The sequence below is a fragment of the Lithobates pipiens genome, unplaced genomic scaffold (genome assembly GCF_037356315.1).
Source record: "Lithobates pipiens isolate NorthernLeopardFrog02 unplaced genomic scaffold, aLitPip1_a1.2 Scaffold_16, whole genome shotgun sequence".
Classification (NCBI taxonomy): domain Eukaryota; kingdom Metazoa; phylum Chordata; class Amphibia; order Anura; family Ranidae; genus Lithobates; species Lithobates pipiens.
The window spans coordinates 16503025-16523012 of NW_027507748.1; the positions used below are offsets into that span (position 1 = coordinate 16503025).

The 19988-nt window shown below is 45.7% G+C and overlaps 1 protein-coding gene across 1 annotated transcript in view; it reads left to right on the plus strand.

Annotated features, from left to right (window-relative positions):
• The first annotated feature begins 4209 nt into the window (after positions 1 to 4209).
• KPNA1 (karyopherin subunit alpha 1) overlaps positions 4210 to 19988 on the plus strand; it is a 107337-nt gene continuing 91558 nt past the window's right edge. The window contains exon 1 of the mRNA XM_077479377.1: positions 4210 to 4346. Coding sequence (XP_077335503.1) covers positions 4223 to 4346 — 124 coding nt within the window. The 5' untranslated portion in view covers positions 4210 to 4222. The remainder of the gene's footprint in view (positions 4347 to 19988) is intronic.

The following is a 19988-nucleotide window of genomic DNA, read 5'->3' on the forward strand; positions in this document are numbered from 1 at the left end:
TGCGGCGACTTATATAGGGACATCACCGGATGATGTCCCCACCCATTATGATGTCACAGTCCCAGCATCCTCTGTCTACCTGGAGACGTGCTCAAAATGAGCGGACTTTCCCCCGCGTGTGTGGGCGAGTCCGTTCATTTCAAAAGTACGGCGGATAGTCCGGCGGACTTAGTACGCCCTATTAGTCTGCTGCAAAAGTTCCGTGTGTGGGCAAGTAGCTCGTTCGGAAAGTCCGGCGGACAGTCCACCAGACTAAGTCTGCCGGATAGTCTGCTACGTGTGTACGCGGCATAAAACAGCAAAACTTCCTGGTAAAGATAATCATGTCAATCTTGCTAGAAAGACATGACTAAGAAGAAACAGAGCTATCTGGACAAGAGTGTGTATAGGAACCAATTGCCACCTCACTCCAGCCAGAGCCATTTTTAAAACCGAGCTCCGTTTCTTCTTCTTCGGCCACCCTCCAATCGCGAGAGGTGGCTGCAAAATGCTCCTTCTGGTGCCCAGTAACCGCTATATAATAGGGTTGCCACCTGTCCGGGATTCGAATCATGTGTCAGGGTTTCAGGCGAACCGGAACCCGGACACATTTATTCAGACTGGGCTGGGGCTCCCCAAGTAACGAAGATAGAGTCACATGCAAATCTTTTGCCATCTGGGAGCTGTGGGTGGCTGTGACCTATGTGACGTGGAAAATCCACGATATGCTTCTCGTAATCCATGTCTCCTGCGCTAATAAAGCGCCCTTTCAGCCTTTTGTTATAATGCATCTTAGTACAACCCTGTTTCCCGTTTCTTCCCAAGAAAACAGACATAATCACTGTCCTCACATCCTTAGCTCCACGAGCCCTGACCATGGGCGCGATGTTTATTTATATAAAAATAGAGCTAGGTTGCTTCATAATCGGCCCATTAAGCACAGGTAAACAGGAGTTATACAAATCTCAACCAATGAACAATGACTAGGGGAGTTTATGGGAGTGTCTGGGCAGGGGCATTGTGTATGATTTTCCACCCCCTGTCCGTGCTCTTTAGCTACAGATAGAAACCACATGGCTGGCCTAAGAACTCATGAACACGGCCCCACGACCACAACGTACACAAAGACTCCCGTTTTTACAGTTGGCGTAAATCCTTATTCTGCATTGTTCAGAGAACAACGCATACCCGGATTATTCTACCATTCATGCTGATGGGAGATTATCTGCAGAGACACGCCATAGCCTCTCCCTGATCAGACACACAGAGGGTCACGAGCGTACATCCTTCCCATAACCGATAATGTCTTGGCAGAGTGAACACATCTCCCCCTGTCACGTACCTGGTAGGAGTCTGAAATGACGAGGTTGGCCTCTCTTGTATCTCCAGCCCAAGCCCCACTGAAGGTGGAACAGATGATGGCTAGGGTCAGGAGGAACAAAAGTGCCTGTAATGCCGCATACACACGACCGGACTTTTCGAGGGACTAGGTCCAACGGTCTTTCTGATGGACTTTCGGTGGAGTTCCGGTGGACTTTCCGAATGAACGGACTTGGCCACACACAATCAAAGTCCGACGGATTTGAACGTGATGATGTACGACCGGATTAGAATAAGGAAGTTCATAGCCAGTAGCCAATAGCTGCCCTAGCGTTGTTTTTTGTCCGTCGGACTAGCATAGACACGATCGGATTTCTCGATAGGAACTGGGGCGGAGTTCCAGTGGGAAAATTAAAAACATGTTCTACTTCTAAAGTCCGCCAGATTTTTGGCAAGCAAAGGTCCGATGGAGCGCACCACACGATCGAATTGGGCGACGGACTCGTTCCGTCGGACCTTTGCTGTCAAAAAGTCCGGTCATGTGTACGCGGAAAAACATGTTCTATTTCTAAAGTCCGTCACATTTTTGGACAGCAAAGGTCCAATGGAGCCCACACACAATCGAATTATCCAATGGATTCCTTCCGTCTGACCTTTGCTGTTGAAAAGTCCGGTCGTGTGTATGCGACATAACAGTTCTCTTACACCCCCAGACGATCGCTCTGTGCATTGCACAGGGGCCCTTCGCTAGCGGACATATCCACACTCTGAAAACACTTCTGTGCAACCTCATGAGGCTTTCCACTACCAAACGGGTCTCAACTGGCATCAGTCTGCCCCAGTCCACTCTTTAGAGAGGGCTGCAAGAGAACTAACACTGGGAGACACTGTGACAATACATATTAAATACATCTTAATAAAATTTCCACAACAGCTGTCTGGGAGCCGGTTCGGCATCACTGGGGGGAGGCAGGGTGATAATGTCATCAAAAGCAATTTGGCCACACCCATATTTTGCTGCGGCACGCTAGGTGCACCGCATTACCACTCTCCTTGGGGCACCCAAAGTGTTTGGGTTTGGCTTGAAGAAAAGGTGGCAACCCTACTTGACAATCAGCAAAGCTGAGGTTATGTGGGTTTGGCAAAAAAACACATCTGGATGAATTTTTACCATGCAGCAAACCACAAAACATGCATTTTCATGCACTGTGCATGTGTCTTTGCTACTGCAAACCAATGGCACCACAATGCACATTGTACAGTATTGAGCTTTGTGGTAGCACATGTGAAGCCAGCCTAAGCGACCATGAATGGCTCGGGAGTCCCATGCATGTCAATTGGGAATGCGGTGGTGGCACAGACACGGCCGCTGCTCCTAATCTGACATCTGCGTGGGTGCGGGTGCATGGCCTTGAAAGCACGCTGTCTGCATTCTGGGCTGCACATAGGGCAAATTGGACGATGTCTGTGTCCATACAGCTGCTGCGTCCCAAATGACATGAATGGCATGGCCTGCATGGACAAAACATGGCCCTCATATGAGCGTATGCTGTAGTTATTACACTCCGTGTGACTACGGTTGCCACTTTTTCTTCAAGCCAAACCCGAACACTTTAGCGACGCATAGAAAAAATATATATTTTTCAGTATACACTATAGGATTGTAGCAGACCTGGGACACCTTTGGGTGCTCCAAAGAGAATAATAATGTGGTGTACATAGTGGCCCCTCACCCTCCTGTCACGCCTGTTCTGAGCCACATTCTTGTCTGAATAATGTGTCTGGGATTTAGATGGAAGTGGACTGAAACACGGACCCATGATTCTATACCCGGAACTGTGGCCTGACAGAGAGAGGGGGGTCTGACAGAGGGGGGGGGGTGGCTGACAGAGGGCGTGGCTGAAAGAGGGGGGATAGCTGACAGAGGGGGGATAGCCGACAGATGGGGGATAGCTGACAGAGGGGGATGGCTGACAGAGGGGAGATAGCTGACAGAGGGGGGGTGGATGACAGAGGGCAGATGAGAAATGGACCTCAGTGAGGATGAGACAGACAGCGAACTCCAGGCAGGGAGGCAGGACTCCGGGCGACCGCGATCACCCACAGTCCAGCCCCACCTCCACATGTGACCAAGTCCACTGGGCCAATTACAGACCCTTGTGTCTGCTGCGCACGTGACCCATTCAGCCAATCACAGGGCGCCCACTGTCCATCGCTGAGCTCGGCTCGGACAGTGTAACATAGATGCGCGGGGACGGGAATCTATCTGCGCGGCTCTAGATGTTGCAGTCCAAGTGGCCCACTTGGACTGTTGCTATATGTGCCCGGGTTTCAGGCGGGTTGAAACCTGGGCACATGTGTCAAAACCTGGACTGTCCGGGTCAAATCTGGACAGGTGACAACCCTAGGTGTGACTGGCTGCGGCCTTACAATTATTCTGTGTGAGGTAAACCCGGCCTGGCCTTGGCCATACATCCTTCAGTAAATTAGAAAAATCATTTTTTTAAATAAAAAAAGAGTGAGTTAACACCCCTCCAGGAACGACCAAAATAATGAGGAAAAATGGTGTTTATCGCACTCTGGTGGACATTTTCATACACTTTCATAGGCCACGGCTGGGACATTGCTGTATAACTCATTAGTCTGATTCTCACGTTTCACACCTATGTGATTTGATAGTGTGTTTACATTTTTTTATTTGTGATTTCCGTGTAATTTACTGTGTCGGGAATGAACCACACACACAGCCCAAGCTTAGAAGGCCTCGAAAGTACCAATATGGCCGCCGCTGCGCCATTGGGAGTAGCAAGGTGGCGGCCCTGAGCACGGCGGCCGGGAGGGCTCATCGTCCCCTCGTCACGCGATCTGTCATCAGGCGGAGAATCCCTATACCAGAAGGGTCGATGGGGAGCGAGGAGTGCGCATGCGCAGTTCTCTTCACAACGCAGGGCTAATACCGGCTGCGGCGGCGAGGAGGGCCTGTGACCGGAGGAGGAGAGCGGGACACTGCGGGGACTCCGGACTACACTGCGGGGACACACACACAGGTGAGGGACGGGGACATAGTAGTATAGAATGTACCACCCGTGGCGGTGCGGGGGGAGCGAGGTGTCATCCGGCCGGCCGGGGGAGTCCAATGTCCTTCCCCCCCCACCCCCCAATCTTCATCCTCCTCATCATCACCAGTATGAGGAGAGAGAACTCCTCACCTCCCCTCCCCTCCCCCTTCATATATCTTCATCTTCATCATTATTATTATTATTATTATTATCATCATCATCCATGGCATAGGAGTCCTCTCTGTATTATGTATAATCCTCATCTATTCCCCACATCACCCCCATTATTAATAATAACACATGTGATAGTATGTAATAATAATACACAAAATAGATCTCATTGTATATAATAACACATATGATAGTATATAATAATAAATATGATCTGTTCTATGTATTATTATTATTTACCAACATATTATCTATTTTATATACTATTCTATGTTTATTATATAGTTAATAGCACATATGATAGTATATAATAATAGTACATAAAATAGATGATATGATTTGCATATAATAATAATAATAATAATAATAATAGATGAATATGAGTGGAATGAGATGGTCAGAGATATAGATTATAAATACAGATTGTGGGATGATGATGATGATGATAATAATATCCATGTCATCCCACGATCTGTATTTATAATCCATATCTCTGACCATCTCATTCCACTCATATTCATCTATTATTATTGTTATAATATACAATCATATCATCTATTTTATGTACTATTATTATTTTATTATATGCTTTCATAAGATCTATGTTCTATGTTTTATTATAATATAATATCATATGTGCTATTATTAGTATATAATAAACCTAATAGATAAAATGATGGTAAATAATAATAATAATAATACATAGAATAGATCATATGTATTATATACTATCATATGTGCTATTATTATTATTATTATTATATACAATGAGATCATCTATTTTGTGTACTATTTATTATTATTATTTTATGCTATTATATGTTCTATTTTATGTATTATTATTATTATCATACAATCATATGATCTATTCTATCATTATTTTACAATCTATGTATATTATTATTATTTATTATAATATGCAATCATATCATCATCTATTTTATGTACTATTATTATTATATACTATCATATGATGGTAAAATAATAATAATAATACATAGTATATAATACATATGATCTATTCTATCATATGTGCTATTATTATTATTATTATATACAATGAGATCATCTATTTTGTGTACTATTTATTATTATTTTATGCTATTATATGTTCTATTTTATGTATTATTATACAATCATATGATCTATTGTATCATTATTTTACAATCTATGTATATTATTATTTATTATAATATGCAATCATATCATCATCTATTTTATGTACTATTATTATTATGTACTATCATATGATTAGTATATAATAATAAAATGTAGAATAGTATATAAAATAGATAATATGATGGTAAATAATAATAAATAGAATAGATCATATGTATTATTTATATACGATCATATGTGCTATTATTATTATTATTATTATATACAATGAGATCATCTATTTTATTTACTTATTATTATTATTATTATTATTATTATATGCTATCATATGTTCTATTTTATGTATTATTATACACTACCAATGATCTAGTATTATACATTTATATGATCTATTCTATTATTATTCTACAATCCTATGTATTATTATTATTATTATTATTATTACACAATCATATGATCTATTCTGTCTACTATTCTTAGACCCCTTTCACACTGAGGTAGTGTTAATTTTGGCAGCAAATTTAGGACTAAAATGGCATTTTAGTTTTAGTCCAATTTTTGTCTTCTGCAATTGTTTTTTTTTTTTTCGTTTTAGTCGTATTTAGTCGACTAAATCTCCAGTACATTTTAGTCGACTAAAACTCATTTTAGTTGTCTAAAATCGAATGGGTGTAATTAAATTGTAATGTGTTAGTTCACACTTCTCTCAGTTTGCAAACTCGTTATATACTGCCGGAGTGAAAAATCTCCATGTGTTGTTATTGGTATTGATTGGTATATATGGTATTGAGGTATGAACCGGCACTACAGACCATTGTTTAATATTGAAGTCAAATTTCAGTTTAGTCTTTGTCTTTTGACTAAAATGGCATTTTAGTTTTAGTCGTATTTTAGTCATTTGAGTTGTTTTAGTTGTGTTTTAGTTGACTAAAATAATAATTCATTTAGTCAACTAAAATGTTTTGGTCAACGTAACACTGCTGAGGTAGTTTTCAGGCATTTTAACGTTAGAAATAGTGTCTGAAAAACCGCCACGCGTTCATGGCGATGGGTGCTTTCACACTGGGGCGGTGAGCTCGCGAGATGTTCGAAAAAGTCCTGCAAGCAGCATCTTTGTGGCGGGTGGGGGGCGCTGTATACACCCCTCCTCCACCACCGCCCAGCATTGGAATGAGTGGGCGGAACTTCTGAAGCGGCTGAAAAGCAAGTTGGAAGCGCCGCAACGTAGGAGTTTTTAACAGCGGTAGAGCGCCGCTAAAATGAGCTTCGCTTTACCGCTACCGCATGGGGGGCCCCAGTGTGTAAGGGGTCTTAATAATAATAATAATAATAATATTATTCAATCATATGATCTATTCCAAGTACTATTATTATTATTATTATTAATAATAATAATAATCGAGATTTATATAGCGCCGGCAGTTTACGCAGTGCTTTACAACATTAGGGCAGACAGTACAATACAATTCAAGACAGGGGAATCAGAGGGCCCTGCTTGTTAGCGCTTACAATTATTATTATTATTATTAATAATAATAATAATAATAATAATAATAATATTTATTATTCAAGCATATGATCTATTCTAAGTAGGGATGCACCGAAATTTCGGCCGCCGAAACATATCGGCCGAAAATGGCCTTTTCGGCAAATTTCCCGAAAGGAAAAAACGGGCGATAATTGAGCCGAAAATGGGGCGGGGCAGGGGCGGAGCACCGCCCCTGGTGCCGCCCATCATGGGGGGTGTATAGCGCAGGAGAGCCGCCCCCTGTGCAGCCAGTGATGCCCCCTGTGCAGCCAGTGATGCCCCCTGTGCAGCCAGTGATACCCCCTGTGCAGCCAGTGATGCCCCCTGTGCAGCCAGTGATGCCCCCTGTGCAGAGAAGAGAGAGGAGAGCCGCCTCCGCCGTCTGATTGAATAGAGCGTCGGGAACATCACAGCTTTAATTTCAATAGCTGTGTGTTCCCCTTGTCCGGGCACTTTGATAGACAGATCACCCGTCCAATCTGGACAGGGGGGAGGGGCTGTTTGCGACGGCGCGCAACGGGCAACACACAGCTATTGAAATTAAAGCTGTGATGTTCCCGGCGCTCTATTCAACCAGACGGCGGAGGCGGCTCTCCTCTCTCTTCTCTGCACAGGGGGCATCACTGGCTGCACAGGGGGCATCACTGGCTGCACAGGGGGCATCACTGGCTGCACAGGGGGCATCACTGGCTGCACAGGGGGCATCACTGGCTGCACAGGGGGTATCACTGGCTGCACTTATCTCTTTTATCATGTCGCCAGTCTCTGACCATCTCCTGTATAAAAATATTTTTTAAAAACAGTCATTTTTGGTATTGGTCAGTTTCGGTTTCGGTTTTCAGCCTAGTGTATTTTTCATTTTCGGTATCGGTTTTCGGCACCAAAAAACCCATTCGGTGCATCCCTAATTCTAAGTATTATTATTATTATTATTATTATTATTATAATATGATCTATTCTAAGTATTATTATTATCATTATTCAATCATATGATCTATTCTAAGTATTATTATTTACAATCATGTAATCTGTAAATGTAGAATGATTATATATAATCCTATTTATTATCCATTCTATAACTGTAGAATCATTATATTATTATATCTATGGTAGGTTATAAAAGGGGGTTGTAAAGGTTCTAGTTTATTTTTCTTTTAATTTTTTTTACCTTCATGCATCGAATGCATGGAAAAAAAAAACCTTCTGTATGCAGCAGCTCCTCTAATACTTACCTGAGCCCCCCTCTCCATCCAACGACTGTCCACAAGAATCTTGGCTCTTCAGAGGGACTCGCACTCCTGATTGACTTTTGTCAGCCAATGGCTTACACTGCTGTTAGTCACAGCCAGTGTGAGCCAATCAGGAGATGGGGGGGGGGGGGGCAGGGTTGAGCAATGCCTCCATGTGTGAATGGACACACAGAGCCACTGCTTGGGTGCCCCCATAGTAAGCTGCTTGCTGTGGGGGCACCCAGCAGGAGGGAGGAGCCAAGAGCGCCAGCCCTGTAGAAGAGGAGGAGCCGGGGGCTGCTGTGTGCAAAACCCTTACATAGAGCAGGTAAGTATTACATGTTTGTTATAAAAAAAAAAAAAAAAATCAAGGCTTTAATAATATCTTCAGTTACAGATGTCAGTTTAGATATATTTGTATAATGTAAATACAGATAAAATAATAATATTGATACCGCTAATAACAATCATGACATGAATACCCCCACCTATCATCATACTTACTCTATTCATTAATAATAATATGTGTAACGGCTTTATAGAATTTTTATCTGACCCAATCTGCAACTGTCAATAATAATAAGTATGGCGGCTGCGGGGATAGTTATTATTATTATTATTATAATAATATACAATCACATGATCTATTCTGTAAGGACTCTTTACCACTTAGGAGTTTTGCAAGCGCTTTTGCTTTTTAAAAAAAAGAAAAAAAAGCTCTGAAAAGCTCAAAAAAAATGTTTCACTGGAAAATCAATGAATGTGTTCACACTGGGGAGAAGCGCTTCCGCTGTGGTGAAAAAAAAAAACAGCTTGAAGGGTCTTTGGAGCATGTTTGGGAAGCTAAAAAGAAAAAAAAAAACACCAAAAGCGCCCCCCCCCCCCTTGAAATGAATGGGAGCTGCCTCAAAAACACCCCCAATAAGAACTGAGGACCTGGGGGTCCTAGTAGATGATGGGCTCAGCAATGCCAAGCTGCTGCTAACAAAGCAAACAGAATATTGGCATAAAAAAGGGGATCATCTCCAGAGATAAAACGATAATTCTCCCGCTCTACAAGACTCTGGTCCGGCTGCACCTGGAGTATACTGTCCAGTTCTGGGCACCAGTCCTCAGGAAGGATGTGCTGGAAATGGAGCGACTACAAAGAAGGGCAACAAAGCTACCAAAGGGTCTGGAGGATATTCGTTATGAGAAAAGATTGTGAGCTCTGAACTTATTCTCTCTGGAGAAGAGATGCTTGAGAGGGGATATGATTTCATTATATAAACACCGGACTGGTGACCCCACAATAGGGAGAAAACTTTTTTGCAAAAGGGAGTTTAACAAGACTCGTGGCCACTCATTAAAATGAGAAGAAAAGAGGTTTAATTTTAACCTACATAGAGGGTTCTTTACTGTAAGAGTGGCAAGGATGTGGAATTCCCTTCCACAGGCGGTGGTCTCAGTGAGGGAGCATCGATAGTTTCAAAAAACTATTAGATAAGCACCTGAACGACCGCAACATACAGGAATATACAATGTAATACTGACATATAATCACACACATAGGTTGGACTTGATGGACTTGTGTCTTTTTTTTCAACCTCACCTACTATATATACTATGTAACAAGCGTTTTTGGTGCAGTTTTTGAGTCGCATCTTCTTTTAACCACTTTGGCTCCGGAAGATTTACTCATTCTGACCGGGCCATTTTGCTATACAGCACTGGGTCACTTTAATTGACAATTGCGCAGTAATGTGATGTTGCACCCAAATAAAATTTACGTCCTTTTTCCCCCACAAATAGAGCTTTCTTTTGGTGTTATTTGCTCACCTCTCTTTTTTTTATGCTTTATGCCTCTTTATCAAACGCGTAAATCGCGTCAACGGCAATTCCTGCATCTGTCTGGCAACTTTTGACAATAAAGATTACAATCCAAGCAAGTTTTTGGATTTCCAGTGTGTGAGGACCGCTTTGTTTCTTCATTGGGGACGGTGGTGAGCCGAGGTCTGTACCTGGTACCTGTTTTTTTCACCTGAAGATAATTTACAAGCGGTGTGTCTCTCTTTGACTGTCCCATAACCAGACCAGGATATGGGAGGAAATCTCTGCAAAATGAAAGTGACATCATTGAGAATTCATCGACAGGTGCATGTGAACTCCTCTTGACCCGCGTCATTGCACCACCTCCTCTTGACCCGCGTCATTGCACCACCTCCTCTTGACCCGCGTCATTGCACCACCTCCTCTTGACCCGCGTCATTGCACCACCTCCTCTTGACCCGCGTCATTGCACCGCCTCCTCTTGACCCGCGTCATTGCACCGCCTCCTCTTGACCCGCGTCATTGCACCACCTCCTCTTGACCCGCGTCATTGCACCACCTCCTCTTGACCCGCGTCATTGCACCGCCTCCTCTTGACCCGCGTCATTGCACCGCCTCCTCTTGACCCGCGTCATTGCACCGCCTCCTCTTGACCCGCGTCATTGCACCGCCTCCTCTTGACCCGCGTCATTGCACCGCCTCCTCTTGACCCGCGTCATTGCACCGCCTCCTCTTGACCCGCGTCATTGCACCGCCTCCTCTTGACCCGCGTCATTGCACCGCCTCCTCTTGACCCGCGTCATTGCACCGCCTCCTCTTGACCCGCGTCATTGCACCGCCTCCTCTTGACCCGCGTCATTGCACCGCCTCCTCTTGACCCGCGTCATTGCACCGCCTCCTCTTGACCCGCGTCATTGCACCGCCTCCTCTTGACCCGCGTCATTGCACCGCCTCCTCTTGACCCGCGTCATTGCACCGCCTCCTCTTGACCCGCGTCATTGCACCACCTCCTCTTGACCCGTGTCATTGCCGCCGCCTCCTCATGACCCGTGTCATTGCCACCGCCTCCTCTTGACCCACTATATGGCCGCCGCCTCCTCTTGACCCGTGACATGGCCGCCGCCTCCTCTTGACCCGCGACATGGCCGCCGCCTCCTCTTGACCCGCGACATGGCCGCCTCCTCCTCTTGACCCGCGACATGGCCGCCGCCTCCTCTTGACCCGCGACATGGCCGCCTCCTCCTCTTGACCCGCGGCCATGGCCGCCGCCTCCTCTTGACCCGCGGCCATGGCCGCCGCCTCCTCTTGACCCGCGGCCATGGCCGCCGCCTCCTCTTGACCCGCGGCCATGGCCGCCGCCTCCTCTTGACCCGCACCAACACCCCCCGGGTCAGACTTCTATAGAAATTAGAAATGCCTTTTGTACACACAGACCCTTCTACATACTGCCTGTTGGCCTGTTTGATAAGAAGAATCGGCTCTGTATCCAAGCTCCAGTTATCAGTCCCATTTCACTCCTCGTGCCTGTAGAATAGCGGGTGCCGCCTGCTGGTGTTTTCCTCCTGCTCACCCTTAGTCACTGCAGAACATAGTGATGGTGATGTAGAGAGTTGGCAGAAGGGGCCTTCTATGCCACACAGTCAGAATATGGAACCGGGTTGGCACAGGAATATATTTCCCTGCTTTCTCCTCAGCTTAATGACCCCCTGACAGGGTCACTTTTTATTAACCCCTTAATATGTCCGCACTGCATGTATTATATTTTGTGTGTGTGTATATATATATATATAATATGCTGTATGCCTGTATATTCATTTTGCAATGATCTCTAGTCTATTCATTATGTATAGTCATTGTGATTACTTATTGTTACTGTTGATTTTTTTTTTCTAGCATATTTGAAAAGGAAAACATTAGCTCTTTATACAAACATTGCCTGCAGATAAAGGTGAAAGACTTGAGCAAATTAAAATATAAAGCGCCGGCGCACCGGGGCTTGTCAAAATCAACAATACACAGTATCTCACAAAAGTAAGTACACCCCTCACATTTCTGTAAATATTTTCTTCTATCTTTTCATGTGACAACACTGAAGAAATGACACTTGTCTACAATGTAAAGTGGTGAGTGTACAGCTTGTATAACAGTGTATATTTGCCGTCCCCTCAAAATAACTCAACACACAGCCATTAATGTCTAACCCGCTGGCAACAAAAGCGAGTACACACCCAAGTGAAAATGTCCAAATTGGGCCCAATTAGTCATTTTCTCTCCCCCGGTGTCATGTGACTCGTCAGTGTTACAAGATCTCAGGTGTGAATGGGGAGCAGGTGTGTTAAGTTTGGTGTTATCACTCTCACTCTCTCATACTGGTCACTGGAAGTTCAACATGGCACCTCATGGAAAAGAACTCTCTGAGGATCAGAAAAAAAGAAGTGTTGCTCTACATAAAGATGGCCTAGGCTATAAGAAAATTGCCAAGACCCTGAAACTGAGCTGCAGCACGGTGGCCAAGACCATACAGCGGTTTAACAGGACAGGTTCCACTCAGAACAGGCCTCGCCATGGTCCACCAAAGAAGTTGAGGTTGTGTGCTCAGCGTCATGTCCAGAGGTTGTCTTTGGAGGAGCGCAAGGTCTCTAACATCCACCAGCTCCGTAATGTCGTCATGGAGGAGGGGAAGAGGACTCCAGTGACAACCTGTGAATCTCTGGTGATCTCCATACCCAAGAGGGTGAAGGCAGTGCTGGAAAATAATGGCGGCCACACAAAATATTCACACTTTAGGCCCAATTTGGACATTTTCACTTAGGGGTGTACTCACTTTTGTTGCCAGTGGTCTAGACATGAATGGCTGTGTGTTGAGTTATTTTGAGGTTAGAGCAAATTAACACTGTTATACAAGCTGTACACTCACTACTTTACATTGTAGACAAGTGTAATTTCTTCAGTGTTGTCACATGAAAAGATAATTATAAAAGTGTGAGGGGTGTACTTACTTTTGAGACATACTGTAAGTGTATATTAACCACTTGCCTACCGAGCACTAACACCCCCTTCCTGCCCAAGCACTTTGAATGACAATTGCACGGTCATTCTACACTGTACCCAAACAATTTTTTATCATTTTCGTCACACAAATAGAGCTTTCTCTTGGTGGTATTTAATCACTGCTGTGTGTTTTTTTTTTTTTTTATTTTTTTTTTTTAATCAAAAAAAAAGACCAAAAGTTTTGAAAAATAAATGTTTTTTACTTTTTTTTTTTTTTTCTGTCAATAAATTTTGGAACTAAAGTTATTTTTTGCCTTCACTGATGTGTGCTTATGAGGCAGCACCGATGGGCTTAACTGGTGGGCATTGATGAGGTGGCACTTATGGGCACTGATGAGGAGGTACTAATGTGCCGCACTTATGGGCACTGATATGTGGCACTGGTGGGCATTGTTAGGTGGCACTGATAGGCGGCAGTGGTGGGCACAGATAGGTGGTACATATGGGCATTGATGGACAGAAGTGATGGGCAGCACTGATGGGTGGCACTGATTGGCAGCACTGACTGGAATGGCTAATGGCCACTGATTGGTGGCAGTGGTGGGCACTGATTGCTGCCACTGATGGGCACTGTATGCTGGCATTGGTGGTCACTGTATTGTGCCACTATATTTCTTTATTGTAATCAGGGCACTGATGATCAGTGCCCTGATTACATTCCTACATGTCCCCCTGCGAGGAGATGCCAGTGATCGGCTCTCCTCTCCTCACACTCTGTCAGTGTGAGACGAGGAGCGCAGATTACCGGCACTTCCTTGTTTTACATGTGACCGGCTGTGATTGGACACAGCTGATCACATGGTTAAAGAGCCAGATCAGGGTCGTGGCACGTCCTAGCAACACGGCGCTGCCACGGGCACACAAGAGCGGCTCTTCTGGGATGCCGTCATTTGACGCTGGGGCGGGCAGCAAGCAGTTAATTGGTTTGTGTGAAAGTTATAGTATTTACACACAATGGTGTTTATACTGGATCAGCAACTTACAGTAGGACTGTGATAGTGTGGCGGACAATCTGACGCTAACAGACACTGTCAGGGAGGATCACTAACTGACACTGACATCACCAGTGACACTAATACAGTGATAATACTGTACTACACTGGCTGGGAAGGGGTTAACATTTAATCAAGGGGTTTACTGTGTGTCTAACAATGTGTAATGTGGGCTGCCTTTACTTTTCTGATTTTGGCTGGGTTTTGTTTTTTCCTCCCTGCTTTGCAAAAGTTTTAGGCAGGTGTAAAAAAATAATTTTTATTTATTTTTTATTTTTTTATCAGTTAACAAAATGTAAAATAAATGAAGAGAGGAGAATGTAAATCCAATCAATATTTGGGGTGACCCCACTCCTATTCCTTCTTCTAGGTAGATTTGTATGCAGCTTTTGAAGTAACTCGACAGGTAGGTAGTTCTAGGTACATCTTTAAGAACTAAGCACAGATCTTCTGTGGATGTCGGCTGCCTCCAATCCTTCTGTTTTATTCATGTCATTCCAGGCAGACTTCATGATAGTGAGATCAGGGCTCTATGGGGGCCAAAACCATCACTTCCAGGTCTCCTTGTTCTTCTTTACACTGAAGATATTAATGACCATGGCTGTATGTTTGGGGTCATTGTCCTGCTGCAGAACACATCTGGGGCCAATAAGACGCCTCCCTGATGGTGTGGCATGATGAAGTATCTGTATTTCTTAGCATTGAGGACACCATTGATTGTGACCAAACCTTCAACTCTTTTTGCAGAAATCCAACCCCAAACATGCAAGGAACCTCCATCATGCTTCACAGTTGGCCTTATTGTACCGCTCTCCAGCCCTTCACCAAAAAACTGCCTCCTACAGACAAATATTCCACATGTTAACTCGCCAGTCCACAGCACCAGCTGACGTTTTCCTGCACCCCAGTTCCTATGTTTACCTGCATGGGACATGGAAACAAGGCTAACCGACTCAACTTAGGGGGTTCAAGATGTTCTGTTCAAGCCCTTCTGAAGGCACAAAGAGGAACGTAGACTCCACAGTCGTTCAAGGAAACCTAATGCAGCAGATGAAAGAGACATTACGCTTACTTCCCTTCCACATTGGAAGATGTCCAGCAGTGCCATCAGCACAGAACTGATGGAAACCAGTGGGATCCAGCCAGGTACACCCATCTGATGTCCGGAGAAGTCTGATGGAAACCAGTGGGATCCAGCCAGGTACACCCATCTGATGTCCGGAGAAGTCTGATGGAAACCAGTGGGACCCAGGTACACCCATCTACTGTCTGGAGAAGTCTGATGGAAACCAGTGGGACCCAAGTACACCCATCTACTGTCTGGAGAAGTCTGATGGAAACCAGTGGGACCCAGGTACACCCATCTACTCTCTGGAGAAGTCTGATGGAAACCAGTGGGACCCAAGTACACCCATCTACTGTCTGGAGAAGTCTGATGGAAACCAGTGGGACCCAGGTACACCCATCTACTCTCCGGAGAAGTCTGATGGAAACCAGTGGGACCCAGGTACACCCATCTACTCTCCGGAGAAGTCTGATGGAAACCAGTGGGACCCAGGTACACCCATCTACTCTCCGGAGAAGTCTGATGGAAACCAGTGGGACCCAGGTACACCCATCTACTCTCCGGAGAAGTCTGATGGAAACCAGTGGGACCCAGGTACACCCATCTACTGTCTGGAGAAGGCTGGCCAGAAGTGGCCTTCATGGAAGAATTACAGCTAAAAGGTCAAACCTCCAACATGGAAACAAGGCTAAGCGACTCAACTATGCAGGAAAACATAGGAACTGAGGCGTGCGGAAAAATAGCAGCAGGTTCTCCAAACCGATGAGTCAAATTTGTGAAATATTTGTTGGGGTGAGGACTGGAGAGGGGAACATTGAATGTCGGCAAACGACTGTGAAGCATGATTGAGGTCCCTTGCAAGTTTGGGGCTGCATTTCTGCAAATCGAGTTGGAGATTTGGTCAGGATCAATGGTGTCCTCAATGCTGAGAAATACAGGCAGATACTTCTCCATTATGCTACACTTCGACGACACGTGTGATTGGCCTCAAATTTATTCTGGAGTATGGCAACGACCCCAAACACACAGTTTTTAATGAATTCGGCTCTCTTCAGTGTAAAGAGGAACAAGGAATCCTGGAAGTGATTGTTTGTCCCCCACAGACCCCTGATCTCACCATTATGAAGTGCATGGTCTTCTATGAAGAGGCAGAAGCATTTGAGGCAGTCAACATTCACAGAAGATCTGTACCTAGTTCTCCAAGATGTTTGGAACAACCTACCTGCTGAGCGCCTTCAAAAATTGTGTGTAAAGGGTGGTCACACCAAATTTTGATTTAGATTTCTCTTCTGTTCATTTTTCTTTTCAATTTATTAATTGATCAAAGCTATTAACACTTCTATTCCTGAAAGCATTCTTAGCATCACACCTGCCTAAAACTTTTACACAGTGCCCCCCCGTAAGCATTTACCGGAGTGCCAGCACCTCCTCTTCTGAGTTTGAGGAACTGTGTATTTGCTTCCCTCTGGAACAGACTTCAACCTTTTTAATCCAAAGGACAACTGCTTGAGAGGTATCTGCTCTGGGTGGCATGGAGGTGATCTGCTCTGGGTGGCATGGAGGTGATCTGCTCTGGGCGGCATGGAGGTGACCTGCTCTGGGTGGCATGGAGGTGATCTGCTCTGGGCGGCATGGAGGTGACCTGCTCTGGGCGGCATGGAGGTGACCTGCTCTGGGCGGCATGGAGGTGACCTGCTCTGGGCGGCATGGAGGTGACCTGCTCTGGGCGGCATGGAGGTGACCTGCTCTGGGCGGCATGGAGGTGACCTGCTCTGGGCGGCATGGAGGTGATCTTGGAAGTGGTCTGCTCTGGGCGGCATGGAGGTGACCTGCTCTGGGCGGCATGGAGGTGATCTTGGAAGTGGTCTGCTCTGGGCGGCATGGAGGGGGTCTGCTCTGGGCGGCATGGAGGTGATCTTGGAAGTGGTCTGCTCTGGGCGGCATGGAGGGGGTCTGCTCTGGGCGGCATGGAGGTGATCTTGGAAGTGGTCTGCTCTGGGCGGCATGGAGGTGATCTGCTCTGGGCGGCATGGAGGTGATCTGCTCTGGGCGGCATGGAGGTGATCTGCTCTGGGCGGCATGGAGGTGATCTGCTCTGGGCGGCATGGAGGTGATCTGCTCTGGGCGGCATGGAGGTGGTCTGCTCTGGGCGGCATGGAGGTGGTCTGCTCTGGGTGGCATGGAGGTGGTCTGCTCTGGGTGGCATGGAGGTGGTCTGCTCTGGGTGGCATGGAGGTGGTCTGCTCTGGGTGGCATGGAGGTGGTCTGCTCCGGGGGCGGCATGGAGGTGGTCTGCTCCGGGGGCGGCATGGAGGTGGTCTGCTCCGGGGGCGGCATGGAGGTGGTCTGCTCTGGGAGGCATGGAGATGGCTGTATATTTTGAAAACAGACCATACGTAGGTGTTCCAGACTTCTTGTATGAACTCCACTTCCTTCACTTAATCTGCTCGTGTGATGGAACCTCCTCCTGCACCCACCAAGAGATGTCCTAAGAGTGGTGCTTTGGCATCTTACAGACGGGGCCTCACCTGGCTGAGGAACATGTAGCTGAGCTTTCATCTGCCGCCATGCATGAAGTATGCAGTGAGGTCTCCTCTACGGCTTACAATCTGATATCACCTTTCGCTTTCTGTTGCTGGTATCACCATGTATTACTCATACAGTACTGCCGTGTTTACTATTCCTTTTATTGTTATCACACTAACTACGTGTGACCTGAAAACTGCTAAGATATCGCTTGACACGTTTCCTGATCTTAAAGGGAATTGTCATCAAGGGAAAGCACACAGATACACCTTTATAACAACAGTCTGTATTGTGCTCCTTATTGACTGTAACTGTTGGCTTTCTTGCCATGTTGCTGGTATATGGCATTACACTGTTGACTCTGATAGAGAACATAAACATAGAAAGCGTGATTTCTTCCCTTGCAAATCAGCCTGCAAACTATTGCAACCCTCATGGGTGCAGTGTCAGCCTCCTGCAGACTCTTCCTCTAGATCTTTGTCTGTACTAAGGTACAGGATTTCAGTTAGAGAGCTGGAGGAAGTGTCAGTGGACTGTGAGCACTGTAATCACTACATGGCTAATTTTTATTGAGAACTACAACTCTGTCTGCTGTAATGCAAGATGGGACTTGTAGTCTTTCCATTCGCAGATCTCAGCAAATGAATGACATGGCAGTGGGGGTGGAGCTCACACAGAGATGCTGGTTTTAAATTCTGACAGCTACAGCCGGTGAGAAGAAGAAGAAGAACCCCCAACATGCTGTCGGGGGCGGGGGGTCCATTTTGGCACTGGTGCTTCTCCGGTCTCTCCAGCGTGAACGGAGAGCTAGGGAATAAATTTGCCTTAGCTGGAGGTTTACCGTAGATCTACCTGTGGACTAGATGGTCCTCGGCCAACTCTGTGACCCTCTGAGGCTGAAAGCGACGTCATGACGCCACTTCCGGCACATGTAAACACTGCCATTTATTTAGCTGGAAAGCCTGAGATTGATTATATATATATATATAATCAATCAATCAAATCTATATCACAATACATTTTTTATTTATTTATTTAGTAGAGTAGAGATGTGGGGACTTATAGACCCCAGATCTCTCTGTAAAGAGGACCTGTCATGCCTTATTCATACAAGGGATGTTTACATTCCTTGTAATAGGAATAAAAGTGATCAAAAAAGTAAAGGGAAAGTGTAAAAAAAAAAAAAAAAGATAAAATAAACGATAGCAAAAAAAATATTTGCCCCATCCCTTCGTGCTCGCACACAGAAGCAACTGCACACGTAGGTCGTGTCGGCATATGTAAACTGCGTTCAAACCACACACCTAAGATATCGCCGCAAACGTTATAGTGAGAGCAATGATTCTAGAACAGGGGTGCCCAACCAGTGGCCCAGGGGCCACATGTGGCCCGCAGAGTCCCTTTGATGTGGCCCGCGACCTCCCGCTCTGGGATGGCAAGCCCAGATTTCAGGTTGTCTACCCACCATGCCAGAGCATCAGTGTTGTGAATGAAGCCGGCGGTAGAGGAAGCAAGCAGCTGCAGAGCAGATTGTTACTAAAATCACAGTGTATATATGGACATATCTGTTCTGCGGTGGTTACTGGGCTGCTTTTAAACTGATCCGCAGGTGTAGCGCAGTGTACCTGCGTCTTACCTGCACTGAGCCTTAGGCCCCTTTCACACGGGGCGGATCAGTAAAGATCCGCCCCGTGATGATCTGCTTGCTCAGCGGGGATCGCTCCGTTGTCCCTGCTGAGCCGGCGGCGGACAGGGCGGTCTCCACACACTGTGCAGGGACCGCCCTGTCAGCTCTCCTCTCTCCTCTATGGGGATCGGATGAGCACGGACCGTCTGTCCGTGTTCATCCGATCCGCTCTGCAGACAGATAGAAAAATAGGATTTTCCTCCGTCTGCAGAATCAGACAATTGCGGAGGCGGACAATAGCGGGTGTCTGCGGATTTTTATCCGCAGACACCCGCTATTCCATAGGAATGCATGTATGTGCGTATTTCATCCGCAAACGGATGGATGAAATACGGACATAATGTCCGCATGTGTGAAAGGGGCCATAGACTTCTGGTTTTACCTGTGGGTTTGGTGCACTTTCAGAAAGTGCACCACACCTGCAGGACATGATTGAATTCTATGGCAAAGTA